The sequence below is a fragment of the Dunckerocampus dactyliophorus genome, chromosome 9 (genome assembly GCF_027744805.1).
Source record: "Dunckerocampus dactyliophorus isolate RoL2022-P2 chromosome 9, RoL_Ddac_1.1, whole genome shotgun sequence".
Taxonomy (NCBI): Eukaryota; Metazoa; Chordata; class Actinopteri; order Syngnathiformes; family Syngnathidae; genus Dunckerocampus; species Dunckerocampus dactyliophorus.
In genome coordinates this window covers 21,539,689-21,565,925 of record NC_072827.1, presented here as the reverse complement: position 1 = coordinate 21,565,925, position 26,237 = coordinate 21,539,689, and the positions used below count along the sequence as shown (strand labels likewise).

At 42.0% G+C, this 26,237-nt stretch overlaps 1 protein-coding gene across 3 annotated transcripts in view; it reads left to right on the top strand.

The window, feature by feature from the left end:
- dachd (dachshund d) overlaps positions 1 to 26,237 on the top strand; it is a 163,640-nt gene that overhangs the window by 98,332 nt on the left and 39,071 nt on the right. For 2 of the 3 annotated variants that reach the window (XM_054786877.1, XM_054786878.1), the window contains exon 3: positions 3,416 to 3,568. In XM_054786877.1, the coding sequence (XP_054642852.1) occupies positions 3,416 to 3,568 (153 nt within the window). The remainder of the gene's footprint in view (positions 1 to 3,415; positions 3,569 to 26,237) is intronic. The other variant, XM_054786879.1, reaches the window with a different exon arrangement.

Below are 26,237 nucleotides of genomic sequence, written 5' to 3'. Positions count from 1 at the left end.
ATCTATTCAAATGGCCCTTCACTCCACGCTGCCGAATCCACACTTCAACTCAGCCTCACGTCCATTGATAAGTCTTGTCATGACCTTCACCTGTGTCTCAATTCAAAGAAGACCAAATGTATGTTATTTGATCGGAGTGTCACCCCTCGCCCCCCAAAAGATTACCTGTGCCGACGGCTCAAAACTGGAGTTCGTCTGCTCCGGCAAATACCTGGGTATCTGCTTGGACCACTCACTTTCTTTCAAGCTCCACATCAATAATCTGCAGGCCAAAGTTAAGGCCAGATTGGGGTTCCTTTATCCTAACAAGGCCTCTTTCACTCGCTGTGCCAAACATACCCTGTTGTAGACGATCATACTCCCTATGTGACGTCATCTGTAAAATGGCCTTCAAGTGTGCCCTTAACGGACTGGATGTTCTCCACCATTCAGCCATCCGTTTTGGGGCTGGTGTGCCTTTCTCAACCCACCATTGTGATCTTTACAAACCGAGAGGCTGGCCCTCCCTCCACACTCGGCGACTTCATCACTGACTTCTACTTGTCTAAGACTCTTCAGGGGATAATACCTCAATACCTCACCAAGCTCTTGCACCTTTCCCATAACAACTATCACCTGAGATCCAGTGACATCATTACGCTGTTTTGCTTCAGTTTTCCTCCAGTTTTGCTGCAGCGAATGACTGGAACCCCCTTCAATACTCCCTTAAACTTTCTGTTCTTCCTTCACTCCACCTGTTTAAACAGAAACTGCAACAGTCCCCAGCTGACTGTAAGTGTTGAGTCATTCTGGTCTGGATATACATGAGCAATTAGGTATGCTGTCGTTTTTTATTTCACTGTATGGTTATTTTGACTGTATGGTTACATTGTGGATTCATGCATGTTTTGTTTTGACTTTATGCTGGGGCCTCTTGTCAGGTCATCATCGTAAATGAGAATTCTCATCGGAGGGTAATTCTCTTACCTGGTAAAATAAAGGTGACAAAGTCTGTGTGTTGACTCATTTTTACAAGCTGTACACTGACTGCTCTAAGGTGTAATTTCGATGGTATTGTCTCTTGAGAAGGCATATGAGGTTTCTTGAGGCAGCTGATGTGTGTTAGTGTGTTGGATTTATGGCCCAAAGAGGCAGGGTGATTTCAATATTTCCTCTGCAGTCTGCTCTGCATACGTCTCATTTGGGAAACAGTTGACTCTTAGCCATTAGACACAAATGAAGGCTGACCTTCAGACTGGGCAGAGGCCACATTCATTATGTGCACAAGTAGCACCTTCTTATGGGCACATGAATTTTTTTTCTTCCTCTTCTGCTGCTGCTGCCTTTTGCATATGCAACAGCCTCCTGCAAACGAGAGGGCCATCCCTGACATGATGTATACAGTACGTCAATATGGTCCTGATGTTTTTTAAGATGCAAACAAGGCTCCAAATCATATGCAACCTCCCTGGCAGCAGCCATCTGCCCGTCAGCTGGTACGCTTTCCTTGTCCACCACTACACTACCTATTAGATTTTGCCACGTGTTCGATTCCCACTCGCTGTGTATCAAGTATAAGCAGTTAAAGGCCAGGTGGCTGATTCCACTAATAGCCACATATTTTGTATTATTTTATCCTTTTTACTTCTCCCACTGTGTGTCTTTGATGTTGTTAGAGAGGAGACTCACGGGACTCTCCCGGGAACCAGCCTTATCTGTCCCTGGCCCCTTCATGAATAAACATTTCAGTCACGTTCGATACACCACAAGCCCCGAAAGTGCCGCAATGACAAACCCGTGCTTTATGATCTCTGCAGTGCGCTCGCCATATGTATGTCTATTATCCCACACATACCAGATCATCTACCGGTCCACTTTTGGTTTGTGCCATTATAAGACACTGTAGGAAAATAACATCTGTATTTGTGTACACAGTAAATAAATAAAGAACTCTCATTCTGTAAAATATCAAAGGCTGATTTTAATCAGTTTTCCGACAACTAATGATGCAAATAGCAAGAATCCTTTGCAGCGTTAAACTGTCGGTCATGCAAGTGTAAAAAGAAGTTACCCACTCTAATATTAAAACAATAAAATGCTCTTTAAGCACTCTCTAAATGACAAAGGAGGGTGTCACAAATGTGTCTGATTTTTTAATGGTCTTTATTGTCATGGACGTTAACCACTGTCACACGTCATGAGTAATAAAAATGCTATGTGCTCACTAACTAATTTTCAAACAATGTTATTGTATATTTTGCGGGGACTAGCATTTGTAGATCGTGACTGAACTAACTCACTTCTCTGTTTTTGTGTGTGTGTGTGTGTGTGGGGGGGGGGGGGGGGGGGGGCTTGTGAAACTTGCTAGCTAATGAACTGCATAGTTTTGTGTGGCGGAAAACTTATAGCTTGCTTGCTAAAAAACTAACAGTGGTTTTGACAGCATAGTTTTCGACTAGCTGGTTAGTCAACTTATTACTGGTTAAGTTGTAGTGTATATTTTTGGGGAATGGTGGCAGTTTTACACACAATACACACAAACTGACAAATTTTATTGCATATTTTTGTGTGCCTAGCACAAAACAAACAAACAACAGTTTTTACTGTGTATTTTTAGGCGGTTGGAAAGTTTACCTTGCATGCCAATTAGGGCATGTGTAACTGGAATTTCTTGCTACCTAGGTAGCTAGCTAGCTATTTTTACTGTATATTTTTGTGGGATGCTGTTTTTGAGATACTACCTAGCTTACTAATTAATTTGTTTTGGTGGGTTACCATTTGTAGCTATCTAGCAAGCCATGTCACTAACAACAGTTTTTGCTGATATTTACTTACATGTATTGGTAGGCTGGTATTTGTAGGATGCACATAAAGTAATGCTGTAAGGCTTATCTCAGATTTTTTTGGGTGGCTAGTCTGCTAACTAAACAACAATTGTAATTGCATACAGTACGTCCCATTTGAACTAACTGCCATTGTACACTAACAAACACTGGTTTTGGCTTCACAAGCTGTGAAACAATCAAATAAACACGCTACCTTTGATAACAAGTGCCCTCTATATTAAACATACATTGTTCATAGTACAAAAAGGCATACTTGCATCTTATACGCATCCCTTCCCCATCAACATGGAGGGCGCGGCCCCCTGCAGATGGTATAGCCTTCATCCAAATCATACGACGAGGCTTCCTGACATCATCATGACAACCTGCTGTGACCATGTCCTCTGTCAGCACATGAAAAAGCACGGCGTGATCACGTACTCGCACGTTCCCTAGGGAGGACGAAATTATTCATTGTTTCACTCATTTCAAACGTCCTCTTTCTTTTATTCTTTTCCATTCATTGTGCTTAGTTTGTGCAAGGCTTTGTGACCTACGGGCTAGGTAGGTGATGGTCTATAAGTCTGTCTGTCTACTTCTTTTTTCCTCAGGTCTGACGGCGGCGGCGGCGGCGGCTGCCAACGCGGCCATCGCGGAGGCCATGAAGGTGAAGAAGATCAAGCTTGAAGCGATGGGCGGCTACCACGCCAATGCCAACCACCACGGGGCCGACGGTGAGAACGGAGACCTCAGCTCCAGCGTTGGTGAGGATGCACTTCTGTAATGAATGCATTTTCACTTTCTTTATATCAGCATTAAAACACTCAAACACACACATTACCTGAACATAGTGCAATTAGCTGTCTTAGGATCAGGTAAGGAGGTGGGAAGGTAGCTGGCGCATATCGGGTACAGCTGCTAGATACATTTGACTAGGGTAGGAAGGTAGGAAGGCTAGTAGGGGAGGGAGGTACATAGATGGGTAGGTACAGTACGGCGAGTAAGGTAGGTTTAGGTAGGGTAGGTTAATTAAGTAGTAGTTTAGGACAGTAGGGTATAGTGTAGGGAGATACATACAGTAGGTTGTGTATACAGTATGCAGGGTAGGGTTGGAAGGGTCGAGTTGGTTGAGGAAATGTAAGGTCAGGCAGGTTAAGTTAGCAGGGTAGGGCTTAGTTAGGTATGTAGGGCATGGTAGGAAGGTAGAATAGGTAGATTGGGTTTCGGCAAGGAAGTGGGTAGATGGGTAGCGTATGAAGGGTATGGCTAACAGAAGGGAGAGATCGCTTGGGTAATTAGTGAGGTTGTTTAGCTCGTATGGCAGGAGGTACATAGGTAAGATGAGATAAGGTAATATCTGGTTAGGTATGTGTGTAGGATATGATAGGAAGTCGAGGAAAAGGCTTCTTGAGACGTCATCTGTACTTCTGTGAAGAAGGTGTCGGACGTTTCGCTCCTCTCAAGCTCTTCGGATGAGGAGCGAAAGTCCGACACCTTCTTCACAGAAGTACAGATGACGTCTCAAGAAGCCTTTTCCTCGATGGACAACTCCTGTACGACTGAGAGCCTACACAGACGCATATGATAGGAAGGTAGTGTAGGTAGATGGGGCTAAGGTAAGGAAGTGGGGAGATGGTGTATGAAATGTATGGCTTGTACGTAGGGAGAGGTGCTTCGGGTAAGGAGGGAGATGGTAGGTAGGGTAGGGTAAAGTAAGGTTTGGTGGATAGGGTTGGTAAGGTACATAGGTATGGAGGGTTGGCTGGGTAGATGGGGTTTAGGCATGGAGGTGTGAAGGAAGGTAGTGTGTGTCGGGTATGGTTAGTAGGTACTTTAGGTAGAGTCACTAGTCACTAGCGTAAATAAATAAATAGCAGGGTGAGGACGTCTGAAGAAGAGTCCACTGGTGATGCATTACAATAACTCTTTGGCGTATTATCAGGATGACTCTTGCTGGCCAGCGCTGTCAGGGCGGGAGTGCTTGATATAAAGAGAAGATTGCAGCGACACCCGCTCATCAATACTAGGATGGCTTCAGTAGCAAACACCATTTGTCTCCCACACCATTCCTTTGACCAAACCAAGCATTAATTCAAATCATAAATCTGAGCTGATTTAAATCCGCCGAGAGTGAGTGAGAGCGCTGGGAGGAGTGAAGGGGGGGGCTGGTCGGCCCTGTCGAGCTAATGATTTATTTTCTACATTTCTGCGAGCGAGAGATTTGTCCATACTCGCTGACAGGTCACCTTCAAATGCCAGTGGCAGCCTCTTCATCACCATGCAGACGAGCGTCTCATCTGCGGCGAGTAAATATTAAAGCAAAAGAATCCAATTGATTGTGGATGGGGCCGAGAGGCGTCGCCGCCGTATATTTCACTAACGCTAGGGCCCACGCGCACCTGAGAGCACGCTAGTCGGAATTACGATTCCAGCAGCGCCGGCTGGTGGGCTCAAGGTTACTATTTAAATTGTAAAAAAGATAAAACACTTTCTTATTAGCTCCATTGCCACAGCCTTGCTATTGCTGCTCACATTTATCTTTATTTCCGTGACCTCGTGCACACTTTTTTTCCCTCTCTATCCCCTCCATTCTCTCAGAGTGATGACCTCACGCTTTATGCATTTGGCATTGTTAAATCAGCTCAGCAACACATCCTGTTTTCATCTCCGTGTCAAGTGTTGTAAAGTGAATCCAAAAAACCTCCACTTAGCAGCTGGAGCCACAGGGAATACATTTGGTTTGTAATTTGGAACGGAGCTCACGGATCCGCTCTATTATGGTTCTCTTTAATACACTAAGTGCTTCTGTGTGATATCATGAAAATCCTTCTGCATTTTAGGGCTAATAATTAATTGAAATGGCACATAGCAAAAAGAAAAGAAAAAAAAAAACAGCCCAATGCTCTCACAGCAATTCAATTAGGGTCTTGTTAAAAGGCTGATAGCTTTGGGAAATTGTGTTCATAGATTCACTTAGCCTTTAAGGGTGTTGTTTTTTTCTCATTTCAACACGAGAATCTCACATGCCAGGCCAGGAAAGTACGATTTTGCTCAAATGAGCTAATGCCACTCCTGTCTCATCATGGTTTTAATATTAAATATGGACAAACTTAGCCATGTGGTTATTTTGTAGGAAATCACATACGAAGTGCCACACCAAAAGCAACAATGCCATTCTCAAAACACGTTGTTTTGCGATCATTTCAATGCAATCAGCAATAGTATATTAATTTGATCAAGCTAGTCTATCAAAATATGTCTTGACTTGACTTTATTGTATGAACCCAGTTACCTACCCACGTTCATACCCCACCTACCTTTCTAACTACCTACCCAACTCCTGCCTAAACTACCAAACCACCTACCTCCCACCTACCCTTGGTACCCTATTTACCCTACTGTACTAGCCTACCTACCGACTGAACCTATCAACTCTATCTGCCAAACAATCTTACATACCCTGCCTCCCTTATCTCACCTTACATGACCTTACTTCACTCTACCCTACCTACCAATCTACTGTGTATCTCTGGCATCTGCCTACTCTATTCTACCTTATACCCTACCTACTTTTTCTACCTCCCTACTCTACCGTTTACTTAACCGCCCACCCGTCCACCGACTTACGCTTTATACGTACTCTACATACCTATTTATCTTACCCGACTCTACTCTACTCATGCACTTACCGTACTTTCCCCCCTACCCTTCCTACTGATTCTAACCACCGACACAACTATCAACCCAAACTTACCCTACATATGCTGTCCTTCCTCCAGACTCTACGCGTATGCCTACCCTATACTACCTGCATGCCCTACATACTTTACCTACTTGTGAATTTATCTCGAAGATAAATAAACGGTCTACTTTTCCTACCCATATGCCCTAAACTACCTAAACACCTGCCCTCTTGCCTACCTTTCATGCCCTACCCAATTTACCTACCTACTAGGGGTGCAATGGTGCGGGTAACCCACGGTATGGTCCGTACCTTGGTTTTTGGGCTACAGTTTTGGTACATTTTTTGTATAAAATTCTCTCTTTATTATTTTTTTTATTATTATTATTATTAAGTTATTTTTTAAATGAAGCATGGAAATTCAATTCTAATCTACTGGAAGGTAATTCTCCAGTAAATAAAGCTTTCAAATAAAAAGATTTGAATATTAATATAGCATACAGAAAAATTGAAGGATGCTGGGCCATTTTGATGTGGAACGATGCTAAAACCAATCCAATGTTGGTCAGTATATTGTAGTGTAAGCTATATAAGCTTTGTGTTATTGGTGGCAAAGCAAATGAGTGTAATATCTAATAATATAGCTCATTAACAACAGCACGGTGGCCTAGTGGTGAGCATGTCGGCCACACAGTCAGGAGATCTGGAAAATCTGGGTTAGTATCTCAGTTTGGGCATCTCTGTACGTAGTTTGCATGTTCTCCCCAGGCGTGCGTGGGTTTTCTTCGGCCACTCTGGCTTCCTCCCACATTCCAAAAATATGCATGTTAGGTTAACTCAGTGCTTCTGAAGTAGTGGGACGGGGCCCCATGTGAACTGTCAGGGGGTGCGTGAGAGGCAGGGAGTACTTTCGATGTTACTGCAGACCTGCCAACATGTACACATTTATTGTACTCAACATGCAGTTTGACTCTTGAATGCGCTTGTATGCTTCTTGTCATTTTGTTGGCTTTTCCTGGTTTCAGTTTCGAGTTCACTCTGTACAGTACAGATCAATAAATAGATATGATCAGTTTCTCACTAGTGTTTCAAATTGCTGGGGCGTGAAAACATTTCTGTCTCCTGGGGGAGGAATGACAAAAAATAATTGCGAACTGCTGGGTTAACTGGAGATTCTTAATCGTCCATAGCTGTGAATGTGAGTGTGAATGGTTGTTCTACATGTTGTCTACATGTGCCCTGCCATTGGCTGGCGACCAATTTGGGGTGTACCCCACCTGTTGCCCAAAGTCAGCTGGGATAGGCTCCAGCATACCCAATAAAGAACAAGCTGCAGGGCAAAAATGGCTCCTGCGCTACACTTTGGACACCCCTGGTTTACAGTTGTGTCCGGTGCAGATGCAAGAGAACAGGTTTGAACAGGGTGATGATTATTTTATTTTTGGTAAAGTTCCCTACCTGAAGTGCAGTGTTAATAGTTCCACAACCATTTTTATCACTACTATGGCAGCACGCTACTTTCATCTTATGCACTCATCTTTGTGCTTTTACAGCGGTGAAGTGTTCAAAAACAGGTGCACCGTGTGAGGTGCTCGAGGTCGGGACCAGAAGGCCGGAGGCTCGGCGTGCACTGTAGAGATCGGAATGCATTGCGTCTTGTACAGGGCAGACCAAACTGTCCGATATTTTACCGTGTACCCTACTATCTACTACTACCTATATGTACTCTATTAGTGCACCTACCTACATCATGACATTTTTCAAGTCTATCTCCCAACCCAACATTACCTAACTAGCCTTCTCCCCTACTTACACTACCGTACCTACTTTCCCTACACTATCTACAGACCTACCTACTTATGCCCTCCTTTCAGCTGCCCTGCTTCCATACCTGACCCTACCTACTTACCTACCTACCAGTCCTACTCATGCCTAACTACCTAACCTTGCCTTACCAACCTTCTAATCAGGACACCAGGAGATATAGTTACTATACAATTGATGCGACCAACCGTGACATAGATATAATTGGACAACATGGCTCTATTAATTCCCAAACCTCTTAACTAAAGGTGCCTCCTCCTCCTCCTCCTTTTTTTGGTCGCTGAAAGCTGAGCCACGAGCCAGTGAAGGGCACGCCGTTCTGTTCATAGAGTCGAATTGCCCGTCGCTGTCTTTGTGTTGATGTAAATTGACAACCTAATGTTTCTTACCCTATTCACATTAAATATTCATCTCAATTAGAGTTTCCTCTTTGCATCCATGTTATTAATTATAAGAAGGGTTGGGAAAAATAGTAAATAAATAAAACAGCCGGTTCCACTTTTAGACCAAACGAAGCATCCTGAGTGAAAGGGGAAATAGTTGTGAATGCGATGAGAGACAAAGAAATGAAAGGAGAGTGTGTGTTTTTTGTGGCACAGTGGATTGTTCCTGTGCCTCTCAGGAAATGCCACAATTACAGATCACAGACCAAGCAAAACACGTGTGGCGCTGAGGCCTTGAGGGGGATAAACAGCCTCCCTACTTCCACACCTCCCGCCCCCTCTGCGCACTGACCCCAGCCACAACCTTCATTACTGAGAGAGAAAACACTGTCCGCTGCCCGCTAACAAACACCTGCCAATTTCAAGAGAAGGAATTGTTTTTTCTTTTCCACGGCATGGAAGGAAAATAAAGTGTTTCTCACGAGTAGAAGAGTGGGAGGTAAAAATTAATCCATCCATCCATCTGACGTTCGCCTCCTCCTCCCGTCTTGCTTTGGCCGCCATTTGCTCGTCCGATTCGTCACCACGCGGCTTTAATGGAGCTCAAATCCCGCTCGTAATTAGATATGGGAATTCCGACCGTCATCAGCCAGATGATGCCACTATCCAAACAAACATGGCAGTGCTTAAATTCACAGGGTCCTAATCTACTCCTGAGCAATGGAGACACCGATTATGTGTACACGTACAAGACAAGTTCTTTAACTAATCTCCCTTCACACCAAAAGCATTTTAAGAAAAATCTCTTGTCTGTGTCAGAGCGCATTTGTAAGTGCATGCCAAAGCAACAGGTGGCGCTATAAGCATTGGATTTATAAAGCACATTTCTAGGTATTCAAAGGCACAGAGATATACTGTTATTATTAGTAGTAGTGGTATTATTGGCATCAGCAGTTTTTAAATTCATATTATTATCATAGTTATTATTATCATCATTATTTTTTCAGCATTTCTTTTTTTATTTTTGCCACTTCACCCATAGGCAAACTCTTGTTATTATTGTTGCTGTTGTTATTGTTATTTACTGAATCTTTCCTGAATATCTTGTAATTACTTTGTTTTTTTATTATTAAAGATTATTAACAGTGCATTTTACTTTATTTTTACATTGAATTATTAGTATTGATTATTGTTAAACATTACACTTTAATTTAAGAGATTTTAAATATTAAGTATTAAAGTCTCAATCTTTTACAAAAAGTCACTTTTCACTGATTGTCATTTGCATGTGGACAAAAGGGCATAAAGGGCAAAAAAAAATAAAATAATTAAGCTAGGAATGCTCCGATCAGGGTTTTACGCTCACGATTACGATACTGATCATCCATAGTGAAATCAGCCAATATCGATACTGATACCGATCACACAAGTGTAATTTTTTTTATTTATTTATGGTGAGTGCTATTGGCCAGGGGTGCCGTCTTCAAACCCGGTGTCTTCCACCACTGACAAAGGCTGGTCGTCTTTCAATTCAGTTATTTTTCAGGTTATTTGCTTTAGATTTCTGACTGTCACGCACGTACGGGCAAGTGTTGTCCAGCGTTGGCTCCATCAGCTGCCGTTTGACTGATATGATCACATCGTGAGCCTCGAAAACTCACCATAGTCTGTCAAGTGTTTGTTCTTCAAATGCCGTATTTATTTAAAGCTTTTGAACACGCTACCCCCACGAGATATTTTTCGTGGCATGTTTTGTAGGGTGCAAAATTTATATCACTCTCACAAACGGCAGGTAAGTTCCACATGAAAAACATGTTTGTTTTGGGTTTGGCACGCCTGCGCAGTGTGCAGGAAAGTGGTAGGGAGACGCTCGCTATAGGCTGCATGCTGCAATAGTACGAGCCACAGGTGATCGGCTTTGAACGGCATTTATTGGTATATGCCGATTACGTACTTTTTCACGGAATTCGGCCGATATTGATCAGTGGTCGATCGATTGGAGCGTCCCTAATTTAAGCTATAGTGGAATCTCTAAATTCAAACATCCCATGATTCCAGCTAGTCAGAATCAGACATTTATTTTGTGAAAAAAATACCCTTCTATGTGGCATGACACTTTGCTTTTTCTATGTCCTTTTTGTGTATTTTTTGGTATACAGTGATGGCAAATAGAAAAAAGTGATGGCAACCATAGAATCAAAAACAAAACCTGTCGCAGCATATAGGAAAGCAGTAGAACGGCAGAGGCAGGCCTGGCTGCTCAGTACAATATGGCTAAATCCTATCTAAATCAACAGTCGTAATAAAAAGAAAAAGAACGGATTCACTCTATTTTTTTAACTTTCATTTGTTTCATCTCTTTTTACAGTTTTTAACTTTGAATCATACTGCACTAATTACATACCAATTACATAATCGTACGGCATTAATCTATTTTTTTCACCGGTATTACAAGTTAAGTAAAAGTTACTTAAAACAGACCCTGTAACAGATCAATTTCCATGATTTCTGTGGGGAAATTTAGCAATAAGTCCTAACAAATGGTGTTTCACTGTTCATGTTTACCTGGTAACACTCTTATTACCCTACATCTCAATCCAAAAGTGCTTCATTTTAAAAGAGCCACCTGCTCTGTTTCCCGGGTCCTGATTGGTGCCTGAAGTGTTGCCGGTACGCAAGTTTAGAAAAAAGAGAAGGTAGGGATGTGGAAGAAGAAGCATCATTCTCCCTTTTCCAGGGTCATCAGGCTAATTTCTGTCAGCCCCACCCTCACTGCTTGCATGTATTTGTGTGCATGAGGAGAAAGAAGAGGGGTTTGGGGGGGGGGGGGGGGGGAGCTGTGGCCCCTGAGAGAGCTCTGCGAGGAGACCACAGCTGTACACTCCCAGCAGCTAATTGGTCCTTATCTAGCTGTCCCATTCATCTTCATTTTTTACCAATTACTGAGCATTATCTGTGTTCTCTGTTGGCTTCAGGACTTAATCCTTTTTGGTTAAGCTGATGCTACAGCTTGCAAATTTCAAATAGAAAAGGGAGGCGGAGGGGCAAAAGTCATAGGAAATCTAGAAAGTTCCCGTCATCCTCGGCCCGGTCGATAACGGCGTGAAGGAGGGAATGGAAGAGATCAATTATCGGCGTTTATAATTCGGGTTTGCAAACACGGCAGCTGCATTGATTAGGTTATTCTGGTTGCCGTCGCCGTTATTGACTTGTTAAAACCAGATTTTCTCATCATCAGTCTGCGGTCACAGCTTTAAGATGGGACGGGGGCGGAGCTGGGGGGATCATTAATTATTTAATGTGTGTTCACTTCCCAAATCATTGTGTTCGCCCCGCCAACGGCACGTAGCTTCATGCAGAAGGTACATCAAGACGCAGCAATCTGGGGGCAGTTAGCCTTAATTTAGTGAGATCAATGCATAAGCGGGGCTCCTCTCGATATGGGGTCCGCGCCGGGCTCGGCGGCAGAGTCAGTGTGGAGAGCTAGTCGCTAATTGCATGTTTACCGCTCTGCTGGATAGCGTCTTGGATCGTATCAGACGGTCAATTTGTGCCCGAATTCTAAATAACACATTAGGGCACTGTTTATGAATCAACATGCATGTATATAGAATGTTATTGAGCGAAGAAAATCGTGTTCATCCACTTCATGTTTTTAACATTAACAGCCAATACAAACGTTTTACGATGTCACGTTCTTAACAAGTATCTCCAAAAGTCACCATCAAACACATACAGTACATACCGTACAAGAGCTTATTGCTGCTACTTCGGTGGAATAAACCAAGTTTGGATAACCTTGACAATTTCACTTAATGCAAACACGTTTTATAAGGTCACGTTTGTATATCTATCTCAAGTGTCTATCAAACGTGTACTTTTTTGTGACAAATCATAAAACAAAAGTAAAACTAACAAGTTTGTTCGAATAAACGAAGGTGATTTACGTAATTTGTTGCTCAAGAATAGATGTTCTGATACACGTAGGTCCAAACTGGGTGACAAAAGTAGCCATTAGCTTTGAAATGACCCAGCGCTTTACGGTAAACCTGCATTATGAGTTCAGAGTGACTCATCACTGCCTCCTGTGGAGAAAAGTGGGATTACAGCATTAAACCTAGTTTTCTTACTCATTTTTATCTGCAACAATGACACAAAAAAAATCACAGGGTTAAATAACCTTCAGCTTTTGAGTTATTTACAACATAATAATTGTAGGTTTTGATGAAAAATTATTTGAAAAGAAAATGTATAAAAATAATACAAGATATTTTGTGAGTGTGAAATAAAAATAAATGTAAGTACTTCATATATATTATTATTTAAGAAAATATATATGTATAAATGCTGCGATTGCCTGGCGACCAGCCCAGAATGTACCCTGCCTCTCACCCGAAGTCAGCTGTGATAGGCTCCAGCATACCCCCGCAGCCTGAGTGAGGCCGAGTGGCATAGAAAATGAATGAATGAATATGTACAAATAAAGAAGAAGAAAGGTATGTATTTTTATTATGATACATACAAAAATGTAAAAACACAACAGAAACTATTAGGAAAAAAACTTGTTAAAAGAACCTAAAAGAACATTGTGTTTGCGTATAGGATGTCTACATTTTATAAAAACTAAAGAAGTTAAAGCATAAAAATATGTAGTATAAATTAAAATTATAAATCAAGAAAAAAATAAAACAGGAAAAATAAAGTACATGATAAAACATTTAAAGAAAAGAAAAATAAATATGATAAATGATAATATTTTATTTCAATATGTTACATTACCAGTGTGATAAAATGTGGAACTAAAAGAACAACAGCAATTCAAAGTGATTTACATATAGGAATACAATTAAAAAGTAATTTACAATAAATACATAATAAAGGAAAAATACCTAAAAAAAAAGTGTGCAGTACATTTCAAAACAGTGACAAAAATAAAGAATAAAAGTGCATTTAAAGACACATAGCATAATACTTAGAGTGTGATATTACCAAGGCACAATCATCAAAGAGAAATCATTTGAATCTGGATTTAAAAATGCCTTTTTTGATGGGACCTATACAATATGTAACTAACCATAATGTCCACTCGTGTTCTGACAGCGCGTGGTGTGGTGCGTGTGTCCAAAGATGGGCACCCACAAGCAGGCCACATGTAGCGACGTCAGGCCGCCACTTTGACAGCGATGGCTTTGGTCACACTCTCCGCGCCAGCTGTCAGCCTCCAGCTCCACTGCTGCGATTTAATTAGTCTGTTTATGTCCTTTCTAATAATAACGCTCTCCGGGTGGAAGGACATATCCAAAGCGGCTCAGACCTGCTAGCTTGCTCCAGGAGCTGGTGGGGCTGCTGCTGCTGCTGCAGCACAAATATGGGCCACCACGTGGATGGAGGATGGTGGCAGGAGCTTCCTTGTTGTTCCTGCTAGACAGAACGACAGCCCTCGGGCTCAGATCTGGTATCAACCCCCACTTTTTCTCCTTCCACTCAATCCTAACCTTAACCATTAAGGGATAAAGCACACACTGACCTGATATGAGTGTCTGGGGGCAACTTCATCCATCTTCCTCTTGTAGCTCTCTTGTGGGGAGATTGTAGCCATAGGCCGAATGGAATCTGTTTCATGAGCATATCACAAGAGATCCGTGGTGGCGGGAGAGACACATTATTGTCTGATTTATGCAATTACAGCACTGTTTGGTTGCGCTGCGGCATCAGGCAGAAGCCGTTTAAAGGCGCAGGAACGGGGACGAGGAGGGGTTCCGTCAAGAGAAGTCGACAAGGCGTCCTTCCAGCCTGAGCGAAGAGCTTGATGTCTCTCTCTCTCTCTCTCTCTCTCACGGGCTGAGGCCCCTCGCCATCTCTCTATTAGTCTCGCCGAGCCTCACGGGAGCCAGGTGACAGATAAGTGAGGCGCACATTTTAATAGACATTTCAAAAGATAAACCTTTCTGCTCTTTAATGAAGTTTAATGTCCTCGTTCCCATTCCGCCGGCGTTGAGCGTCGAATATGCACGGCTGGGGGAAATTGGGAGTGCGATGCCAAACACGCACAAGCGCAGCAACGACAAGTGCAGGATGACGATAACGTGGAGGATGGATTAAAGATTATTTCCGTACTGATGCATCTAGAGTTGCGTTTGAGCGAAAAACCTACAAATGTTTGTTAAAAGATAGATGATTTACTACTTTTAATGCAATGTTTTATATGCAAAACTGTAAAAAAAGAAACCACTATTATATTGTATTCTGTCCGTTATTGAACAGAAGCATCTTACAGTTTGAGAGGCCAATTGTGCTTTTGTTGCATTGTTACACAAAGCAGTCATGTGTTGTCACAATGTTGTGATTACATGCACTGTAATATCCCAAACAACGGCATGCTAATGCTTCCTACTAAGCATGAGCGCCCATGGTGGTGACGCACGAATGCCATCTTTTTTTGTTGTTGGTTTGTTTTCTTTCCGTGTAAACTGCTTTGCATCAGCCACCCCCTCCGCCCACTGAAACCTGCGAAAGCGCCGTTGAAAGGTTGAATGTCGTTTATTTGCTCGTATCACATTTACACCAAGTGACATTGTCTTTTCAAATTGTGTTGATCTCTTCACTTCGCAAAGGTCAGTCCCTCGCGCCGCTAAATTCGAGCTGACAGAGAGGAGTGAGGAGGGGACAGCGTACCCCTCCCGCCCCACGCTATGCCGGCGCTCCAAATTAATCTATCCAATTAATGAAGAATGAGCCTTAATGCTGATGGCGCTTGACAACTAGACTGGTCAGGTTTTTTTGTTGTTTTTTTATTATTATTTGTGCTCCCTGCACATGTAAACTAACAGTAGGAGACAATAAGCCTGAACTTATATTGCAGATCTGTTCCGATTTAGTGCCTGTTTCGACTGTTCCAACCCCAAATATGTTATATACACTCCTGACCAAAATGTACAAAAAAATTGCATGAATTTACATTTTGCCATGTTGGATCTTGAGGAGGTTCTAAGTAGAGCTTCAAAATGCAAAAAGAAGAAATGGTAGTGAGACCATAACTCAAAAAACAAAAAAAACACCCCTAAAATATGAGTGAAATGTTTAAAAAAGGACTTGGTGATGAAGAACTGTGCTATTGGTAATCATGGTTTGGCCACGCTTGATGTTTCCAGGAGGCTAGTAGGAATGTTGCTCCAGGTGGTGAAGGTGGCTTCACAGAGGGCATCCACGGTCTGGAACTGATGTCCATTTTTGTAAACTTCCCTTGCCATCCACCCCCAAATGTTCTCAATCAGATCAGGGGAACACACAGGATGGTCCAAAAGAGTGAGGTTATTCCTCTGGAAGAAGTCCTTTCTCCGGCGGGCATTGTGAACTGCAGCGTTGTCCTGTTGAAAAAGCCAGTCATTACCACACAGACGAGGGCCTTCAGTCATGAAGGATGTCCCCTGCGACATCTCCACATAGCCATCTCTCGTTTGACGCCCCTGCACAACCTGAAGCTCCATTGTTCTGTTGAAGGAAAAAGCGCCCCGGATCATGATGGCGCCCCCATGTCATGGGATCTCCTTGTCATGCCAATAACATTGGAAGCCATCAGGAATGTCAAGGTTAGATTTTTGAGAATAACATTTTCTTCTAACTTCCAATGTCCCATGTTTGGTGCTCTCGTGCAAATTGGTCTTAGACCTTTGATCAGCTGATGAACGGTCCATTTCACTTTAATGCTTGCTTTAATGCAATAAATAGCTTTTTTTTCTGTCTCACTCCCAAATCTTCTTTTTGCATTTGAAGCTCTACTTAGAACCTCCCGAAGATCCAACAGAAAATTTTGATCAGGCGTGTATTGTTACATATTAACATGCTGGTTTGTTGGTGGTCGTTTCGTAAGCCTGGATTGACTCTTCCACATTAAAATTCAAGCAACTCTTACATTACTTCCCATTATATTCCTTACTTAATGGTCTCCGTACTGTAGTTTTGATTCACCATGGGGGGCTTTATTCACCACGGGCGTGTTGTTTGGGTAATTGAGCATGCGTATAGACATTTACACTGCCGGTCGAAAGTTTTAGAACACTGCAATTTCTCTGGCGGATAAACCTACATTTTTAAGTGTTAAGATGGTCTGCCTCTCGTCCACTGTTAATTCCCCTATTCTTGTCATTTTGGTAGCAACAAATTACTCCAGTAAAATGCTGTTCAACTGATGTTCATTAGGGTATACTACCACAGTATGTTCCGAACACTGTTTTTATGCAGACAGAGGAGGTAGTAAGTACTCCAGAACTTAGAACACCTGTAGGAATTAGAGCACCAACTGCCAAGGCTTGATCCACCTGCATTTCTGCAGAACAGCTTTAAAGTGTTGACCCATTTTGTGGTCCCTGAAACAGGCCTTTTTGTATAATTCTGAAATACACTTATTATTTTACAGTTTTGGCTAACCTTTTTTTTAACCTCCGGCACTTCACCACTTACCTTTGTACCATTTCAAGCTATTCATTGGACTTGAACGACTTGAATTTCAATAAATAACTAATAACTAATAAATAATAACTAAACATTTGACCGGTATTGTGAGTAACTCTTGTATGATGTTCTAACAGTCATACAGTATGTGTTCTGAGAGCCTGTTTATGACCACCAAACGTGACAGAAAATCTTATCATCTGTGCATCTTGTTTAAGAGGCGCTCAAAAGCTTGAAGTTTTGAGGGTTTTCATGATGCCATGACAAAAAAAACAACCTCCTTCCGTGTGCACATGACACCACCTCAGACCCATCCCTAGCTAGATTAGCCCCCTCGGTGTATGCGCCCACCATTTTGTAGAAAAACATGCATCACTCACTGCACACCTTAAAACAAGCTTGTCGATTTTAGTAGGCAATCTTGCAAAAAGTTTTGATTTACAATGATTTGTTTGCAAGCAGCTGGCTGCAAAAATGTACAAATGTCATGCTTTTCGCTGCATCCACATGCAGATGTAATTTTACTTATTATCGGAAACTTACACGCATTTTTTTTGTTGATAGTAATTGATAATTCACCAAAAACACAAAGAAACATTGCTTTTGTTTTTGCAAAAATGTTCATATTCATGCTCGTCACTGTCAGTCAAGCTATAAAACAGCTTAAATGGTGACAGTTTGTTTTGGTAGGGTTACCACTCTAACAATGGCACTGGAATTAAAACCGTGAGATCCGATGACCACGGGAAAAAGTGGCCCTCTCGCACCCCATGTCCATTTTCCTGCCTGCCGCGATATGACAGCGAGCGGGGCCGTGTGATTGATAACGCTCGTCGATATATTTCATTTGGGAAGCCTTAGTCAAATGACAACGGCTTGTCATTGACTGAAAGCAATCTTTTTAAAAGGGGGGGAGCCCTTGCTAAGTATCAGATGAAAATGATTCCTCTGTCTGCTTGGGTGTCACTGTCTGTTGGAGCTTTATTGATTGGCTGGGAATATATTGCAGCCGCAGCAGTAACAGCTGCTGCTAATATTGCCACTCTGCACTCTCCACGCCATCGTCGCTCAGCTTTCCCTTTACCACAATGCGGCAAATTCATCGGGAGTGACGCAAATCCAAAGCGAGCCCGGTTCCGACCCAAATTAGCGCAGACGTTCGTCCAGCAGGCCTCGCAGCCCCCCGCCCTCCATGAGCGTGATGGTGCTAACCGTAGCTGCCATTGTCTTCTCTGCTCTGTACGCTCTGTGTTATCAAGTGCGGGGATGTTGGCATTGCCTGCTAAAGGTCATTGACTGTAATGAGATTTGCCACATGCAAGCATATGGCTTGATTATGGGCCTCTGTTCGTTAACATTTGCAGCAAAGAGCCAGACAGACAGACAGAAATGGGGGGCTAGCGCTGGCTGGAAGGCGGGCGAGGTGAAACGTGTTCTGCATTTTTTTTCTACTCAAAAGATAGGAAGAACTTTTTTTTCTGTCACGCAGATGATGGATCTTTCCATTTCTCCTTAAAGAATGCATGCCATTAGTGGCCAGGGATTTTAAACGATCCCATAAAAGTTAGCCCCGATACACTTAAAGGACAAACACCTCCGTCTCCTCCGCTAATAATTTCCAACACATGTTACACTCCAGCGCCTCACCCAAGAAAGCAATTATGCTAGCTCGTCAAAGCAGAGATGTTTTCTTTGTTGTCTGTCTTATCAGGGATGCTCTTAAACATCCCAAGTCTTGGAAATGCTTGAATTCTAATTGGTTGGATCGGGATCGGCATTTAACGGAATTTCCTTGACTGATGTTGGGGAAAATGATCAATCGTTAGTTTTGAAATATTACTTTTAATGGGATGTTCTGAACTCCTGTTTCTTGTGCCGTATTGAGCAGAATAAAACTGGACGAAGGAGTTCCCATAGCTGCCCTTATGTCTGTACTTCTTCAGACAGCAAAAGCTTGAGTACGGACTTAACCGAGTCCGAGTTGTGCCGAGCCAATATCATATAGTAAACTACGTATACTTGTTGCTCATTTGGGAATGTAACATTTGAAGACACATGCTAATGTTAGCTTACCCTGTTGCTGCAGTGTTATTCTCCACTTTCTCGTCTGTTTTCTTTCAGCCCTCAGTCTCGTCTTGGATAAAATTGGAGGACACATGCTAACCTTAGCCTACTCTGTTGCTGCAGTGGTACGCTGTACAGTCTCGACTTTGCTGCAGCACTCGTGTTTTCATGCTGCCTCCAGTCTCCTTGAATAAAATCTGAGGACGTGTGCCAAAGTTAGCTTACCCTATTGTTGCAGTATTGTAGTCCACAGTCTCCACCTTGCTGTCATGCTCCCATTTTCTTGATGCCCCGAGTCTCCCCTTGTTAAATTAGTAGCCAAGACCCACGGGTGTCACAAGACGCTCACGTAATGAGACGATACATGAGATTGGGTCTATGAGAACGAAGCAAGACGAGATTTTAACATTATTTTTGTAAAAAGTATCATAAAAAATATATATTACAAAATATTGCAATCTACAAATTAAATTTATATTGCATAACACTTTTCTACATTGTGTGAATGCTATCTGTCCAGCCTCCACACCCACACAAAGAGACAGTATGACTGACAAAAGGGCTCACTCCATTCATGCTGTTGTTCCATGAGACAAAGGTGCTGAAACCAATATACCGAATAAACCCTCCTCCTGCCTGTTTGGAGGTGAGAGACAAGGAAAACAGACACGCATGACCAAATTACCAGGTTCATTTTCATTTATTGGGTGTTTAATTAATTCATGTACTATCATTCAAAGTCGAGAGCTCATGAGACGGTTTTCTTCTGAACAAGAAATCTTGTCACGTCTTAATCTTGCAAGATCTTGTGGCACTTCTATCAAGGCCACATGATAGTGTTAGCTTACCCTGTTGCTGTTGCATTATACGCCACAGTCTCCATTTTGCTGCAGTGCTATGTTTTTTCTTGCCCCGAGTCTCCTCTTGGATAAAATTGCTCTGTTTTCATAGGAGTAAATAGAGGAAGCCCTCGTTCGCCTCCATTTTTTGTTCAATATGGCTTGGTTTTCATACTGTAGTTCATAGTTTGCCACAAGCATTATGTTGATGGTATGACAATACTTGTTGTGTTTTCATATGTCCTGGTCCAAAATGTTATATTTGGATGTAAAGAGTTTGTGAAACCCTGGTTTAAAAGCATCGTACTAACTTGTTATAACATGATAAAGTAAAATAAGAGCAATAAAGCTGCTTGAAAATGCTTGAATTTGATCATAGAACCGTGGCTTCCTCCACTGAAGCAGGAGAGGAGCAGCCCTTTCTTCACTTTGTTGACGCCACTCAGCTTGATGTGTCTCCATATGGCCTCTGGAATGTAACACATATTGTTTGCATGTGTTTCATGTTTCTGGCCCGCTCGCACCTATAGCACCTTGTTGTTATCATCTGAGGTTTACATCGTCTTGGCGGCATCCGTTCCCTTCTGAGCGCGTGGGAGGCGTTTAACAAAGGCAACATGTTTGCTTTATGATCAGCATTAAGTGTGTCAACACAAAAGTTTTTTTTCTTTGCGTTTAGTGACACCGTGGGGCTGTGGGTGGCGACATCAAAGCCAGATTACCTTCCTCCCACTTTAATCAGTAGCAGGACTCCACAGCCTCCACTGAACCTGCCATCTGCGCTTGTGTGTGTGCGTGTGTATAATGTAAGAACTGTGAGTGTGTGTGTTGTGTTAAAGTGGCAATGCAAACTCCAGACAACACATTTATGGAGGGTTCTCAACGTTTGATCTCATGTCCGCCAGGCTTCTCTGTACAGTGGCTGGAGACGAACATGAACGTGGAGCTGATTTGTGTTGCAGAGAGAAAACTCCAAATTTCCTTTGGCAAATTTGTTTTTATACGACCACAACAATGCCTCACCCTTTATTGCCGGTATGCAACATAGGGGATTTTTATAAGATCACTTCATTAAACAAGGGCTAGAGAGAGTAAAAGGCTTTTGGGATATTTGCCTTCCACTTCTAAACTCCAGATAAATGTGTATCACAGTCTCCACTTTGCTGCAACGCTCCCGTTTTTTGGGGTGGGGTGAAAAGATATGGAGTCCACACAGTGTCGCATCATTAAATACTCACATCCACACAGGAACGGATTAATGGGTGAAAACAATGTAACACATAAGGCGCCCCTACATGTGGTGTTGTAAGCAGACATGCGGACAAAAGCATGTGACACACCAAAGCAATAGAAAAAAGAACGCATGTGCACAAGGTCTGTTGTCTTCCCTTTTCCGGCTTGTCTAGACTTACGAGACCAACATAATACTTACACTATGTATTATGTTGGCTTTTCGGCAGCAGCGCACACCTGGTCACTTCTGGTCACGGGACGGTGATGGGGTGGTGACCTCATCGCTTTCAAAAAGTAGTGGTTTGCAAAGACAAGGCTGTGTTTGCTGCAACACTCCTGTGTTTCTCGCTACCCTCAGTCTCCTCTTGGATAAAATCTGATGAGACCTGCTAACTTCAGTTTTCACTGTTCCCTGTGCCTTATACCCCACCGTGGCTTTCTAGCAGCAGAAAATCATACATGATTCTTTGGAAGCGGTTCAGCACTAGTTTAAGATGGAATGGCGTTAATATATCACAGTCCATCCCCACAGCTAACCCCCGATTGTGTAATGGTATGTGCTTCTGCCTTTGCACCAGGAAGGGCATCCGGCGCAAAAGCGAAGCCAAAACCATTCATGTGATTGATTTGCTGTGGAGACTCCTGACAGGGAATAGCCGAAAGTGGGAATATATATATATATATACAGGTATATATTTCCGGGACTAAAAAGAAATGACAACACATCAAAAAGGCTTCACTTTGGTATTACTACTATATCAAGCAATATGTTTTCCGTAAAGACATCAATTCAACACTGTCACATTCAACTTTTTTTTTACTATTTTTGATTATTATTTATTATATATTATTAGTGGTATTTATTTTTTTGTTCTGTTTGTTTCATTGTTCTGCAAGTTGTTATGTCACTATTCATATAACGTTCCAACTTGGCTGTTATGCAGAGCAATTAAGTCTACGTCAAAACATCAGTGAGTAATTAATGTAATATAATTTGACCCTAATATATCGGTCAAAAGTTTTAGAACACCTCAATTTTTCCAGTTATTTTTAGAAATTCAAATTGTTCACGTGCAATGAATAGCTTGAAATGGTACAAAGGTAAGTAGTGAAGTGCCAGAGGTTAAAAAAAAGGTTAGCCAAAACTGAAAAATAATGTGCATTTCAGAATGATACAAAAAGGCCAGTTTCAGGGACCACATAATGGGTCAACAATTTAAAGCTGTTTTGCAGACACGGTGGTAGATCAAGCCTTGGCAGTTGGTGCTGCCAAGGTGTTCCAAGTTCTGGAGTACTTACTCCCTCTTCTGTCTGCATAAAAACAGTGTTTGGAACGCACTGTGGTACTATACCCTCGTGAGCATCGGTTAAACAGTATTCACCTGGAGAAAGTCATTTGTTGTTACAAAAATGGCAACAAAAAGGCAATTAACAATGGAAGACAGACAGACCATCTTAACACTTAAAAATGTAGGCTTTTCCTCCTGAGAAATTGGAATGTTCTAAAACTTTTGATCGGTAGTGTATATTATATATTATAAAACATTCATTATGTCTAGGTGGGTTAGCAATATTTCTAAAAAATGCTAGTCTGTTCTATTTGCAGAACTAAAAAGGAAAATAAGTAACAAATGATGGTCTAAAAAGGATACAATGTATGTGAAAAATCTTAATTCATTTATTAATGGAATTGTTACCTTTTGCTTGAGGAAAAAGTGCTTTATTTTGCCATCATTTGAAAGTGGTCAGTCGGTTATTATTATTTACTCTGCTAAGTCGTTAATGTGTCGCTATATTCCGTCAAAATGCCGCTTCTGCTAGAACTTTCAAAATATGCACTCTACAATTATATCATATTTGGCCAAAAAAAAAAGACCATCAGTTCACCTTTGCTGCAAGAATACGACATGGAGGCATTTTCCAAGCTCAATTAAAGAAGGACTGGCAGTGAGATTGTTTTTCTGGCTCGTACTGGAATGGTCCTATTGAGTTTGACGGGATCAGAGAGGAAGACGAGAGGCATTTCCAGAAGGCTTAGCGGCGAACACGTCGGCCCTTTTTTGTCTGGTTCAATTGAAATCAAATTGAAAGGATAACCAGGAAGTGTTCGTTTGACAACAGCGTCTACGCTGCATTGTTCCAGCAGCCCAGCAAACAAAGACAGATCGGCTTTAAACAAGGCGTTTAATTAGCGCTAGATCCCCAGCTTGCACCGCACAGACCAATTATACATTCCTTGGGCATGTGCAGCTCCTATTTCCCCACATCCTCCGCAGCCCTTGTCTCTTACAGTACATCACCTGCCGTCCATTTAAGAGCAGGTAAATAGCCCAGACAGACAGCTTCATTAGCCAGCGTCTGAGAGCGGCGGGGCAGATTGTCGCTTAAATAGTGCGCCTTTAGCACAGACCCAGCCGGCGACCTTCGATCAATTACAGCTGACATTATTGTTTGTCTGGAGCTCTCTTTTCTTGCCTGGACGAATGTAATCTTGACCACTGCACAAACAATGAATCATTGCATTGAGAAGATAATAAAGTGCCAAGTAGGATTCTATTTTAATTTTTGTTTGGGGAAATCTGCAATGTTCCATGCTGCTCTCGGATCTTTGTCCAGAAAGGCTGAGTTCCTGTTTAGGTGAAGATTAACATAGCAGGTTCTGCTTCCTGTCAGCAGCTCTTATTGTCATCATTTTAAAACCTTAAATCTGATTGGTTTTTACGTAGCGGTGTCAGCCATGCAATCCACTCCTGATATAACAGCCTTTCATAATCATGCTGTTACCGAGGGCTGTTTTAATTCACTCTCTTCGTCCTCGCAGATTCCGATCTTTGCTTAGCCAGCCGTGAACTCCGCTGCTCACGCAACAACATAATAGCTGAGCTGTTTATATCGGTATTAAGTGATTTGTAGTTTTAATGACGGCAAATAGGAGCGCACCTTTGCAGGGTCCCTCAGGCTTACTTCCGGTAAATTACTCCAAACGTTTTGTTTACACCCTTCAGGAAAGAGCGAGGAGGAGGACGGGGCTTGTGGGAATTTGCCTCTTAAACTTCTGGATCAGGGATAAAGTGGCAATTTTGTTTCAAGCAGTGGAATGTCTTTAAAAACCACAAGAATTTAGCTGAAAAAGTAAAGTACTGTGTTTTTATTCCTACATTTTTCCATGAAAATAGCCGCATACTGCCATTATTTTAGAACTATTGGCATGTTTTTCCTGAAAGTGTATTTTGTGGAAAAGTCTACTAAATTGTCAAGAGAGCAGATTCTAATGTCATGTGAAAAAACACCGCATCTTGTAACTCTTCTATTACTGAACCACTGCACACAAAAGGGTCAACATTTGTCAAAACATGCACCCCTACTGTGTTGCCTGTGCTATTATTTTTCTGACAAACACACCACATGGTAGTGCTGTTATTAAGTAAGTCAGATTGACTTGACATTTCTCAGCTAAAATACACAATCAAGCAAAACGTCTTGCAGAGGCACGGACGGGACAAATTGTCCATGAGTCATTAACCATTTGCCTAACGATTATAAAACTTTGAGGATATCTGTATTACATGTATGCTGTCCTCCAAAGTGTTGTGAGCACAACCCAAAGGGGGTGCCACAAATGTATCAAACAGCTCAATGCACCGTACAAAACAACCCGCTGTAACTTTAGGAAGACTGACAAGCATATGTGAGTAAAATGTGAGCAAGACTGGTTGAAGAACATGGCCGTCATTAAGCAAAATGTTGTAGTAGAGGCACAGGCAGGACTTGGCAACCAATTGTTCATAAGTCATTGACCATTTGTCTAAAGCAAGGGTGTCCAAACTTCAGTATTTCCACTAAGGAAATACTGAAATATCAAGAGATGCAGGGGGCCATTTTGGTGTTTAATATATTTTTTACATTTTGTAAAAAGTAGGAACGCGCAGATCGATCGGCCACCAATCAGTGTCGGCCGATTTGAGTTTAAAAAAACATGTGATTGGCGTATGCGTAAGCCGATCACAAAAACCGGTCGACATGTGGCGGCAAATCCAACATGTCTGCTGTGTCACTTTGCCAACAAAATGACGCGTCTCGGATTGAGCATGCCACAGGCTACGCCAATCGATTCCAGCTTGTTTGATCACTCCCTTACCAAACCTTTCTCGGTTCGACTATTCTTGTATCTTTGTTTACACGCTTTGCCTGGCTCTCACTGGCTGTACCTTTTATTGGCGGCAGCTAGCTAGCTACCTAGCAGTTAGCTAGAGTTAGCTTCTGGTCTTCGGACTCCAAATGTGACTTTTTATCACAGTGACATTTTGTTTTTAAAACAAACAAGCAATACAATTAGTTCGAAGCCTGTTTTCGCCCCACAGGGAAGCTACAAGTGGATATCACGTTCATGGGGTACGTACTAAGTTTTTCAAGTGTCACGGAACAACTTCACTCTCTTGTTGTCGATGTACTCATTATGTCTTGTCCTCCAAACACTATTAGTGTGTGGTTGTTTAATGAACATGAACACATCGTTTGTCCAGCCTTATGATGGTGATACTATCACAGGGGTCGCCTACCTCACCAGCTGATTTTGAGTAGCTCACCAAAGGGTCAAAGGACATTTGCTTCAACTCTTACTAGTTTTTATTATAACTGTTGAATTCAGACTTCATGCCTTTATATAATGACAAATGAGCACAAAATAGCACGAAGACGATGGCCAAACTGTTTGAGTGGAGATCTGCTTGGTAAAAAAAGTAGTGTACATTTGAAATGTTGCCAGTCATAGAGCTCTAATAGTGATGAAAGTTGGAGACCCCCGCAACCTGCACACTGAATGTATTCTGTTCATTTTGATATCTTGAGCTAAAAAAAATAATTATTGAACAGTTTATTCCTCATCTATTGGTATTACTCCAAAACATGCATCAAATTAAATTCAGGCGTATGTCAAATAGTACAATTTTTTTTTTAT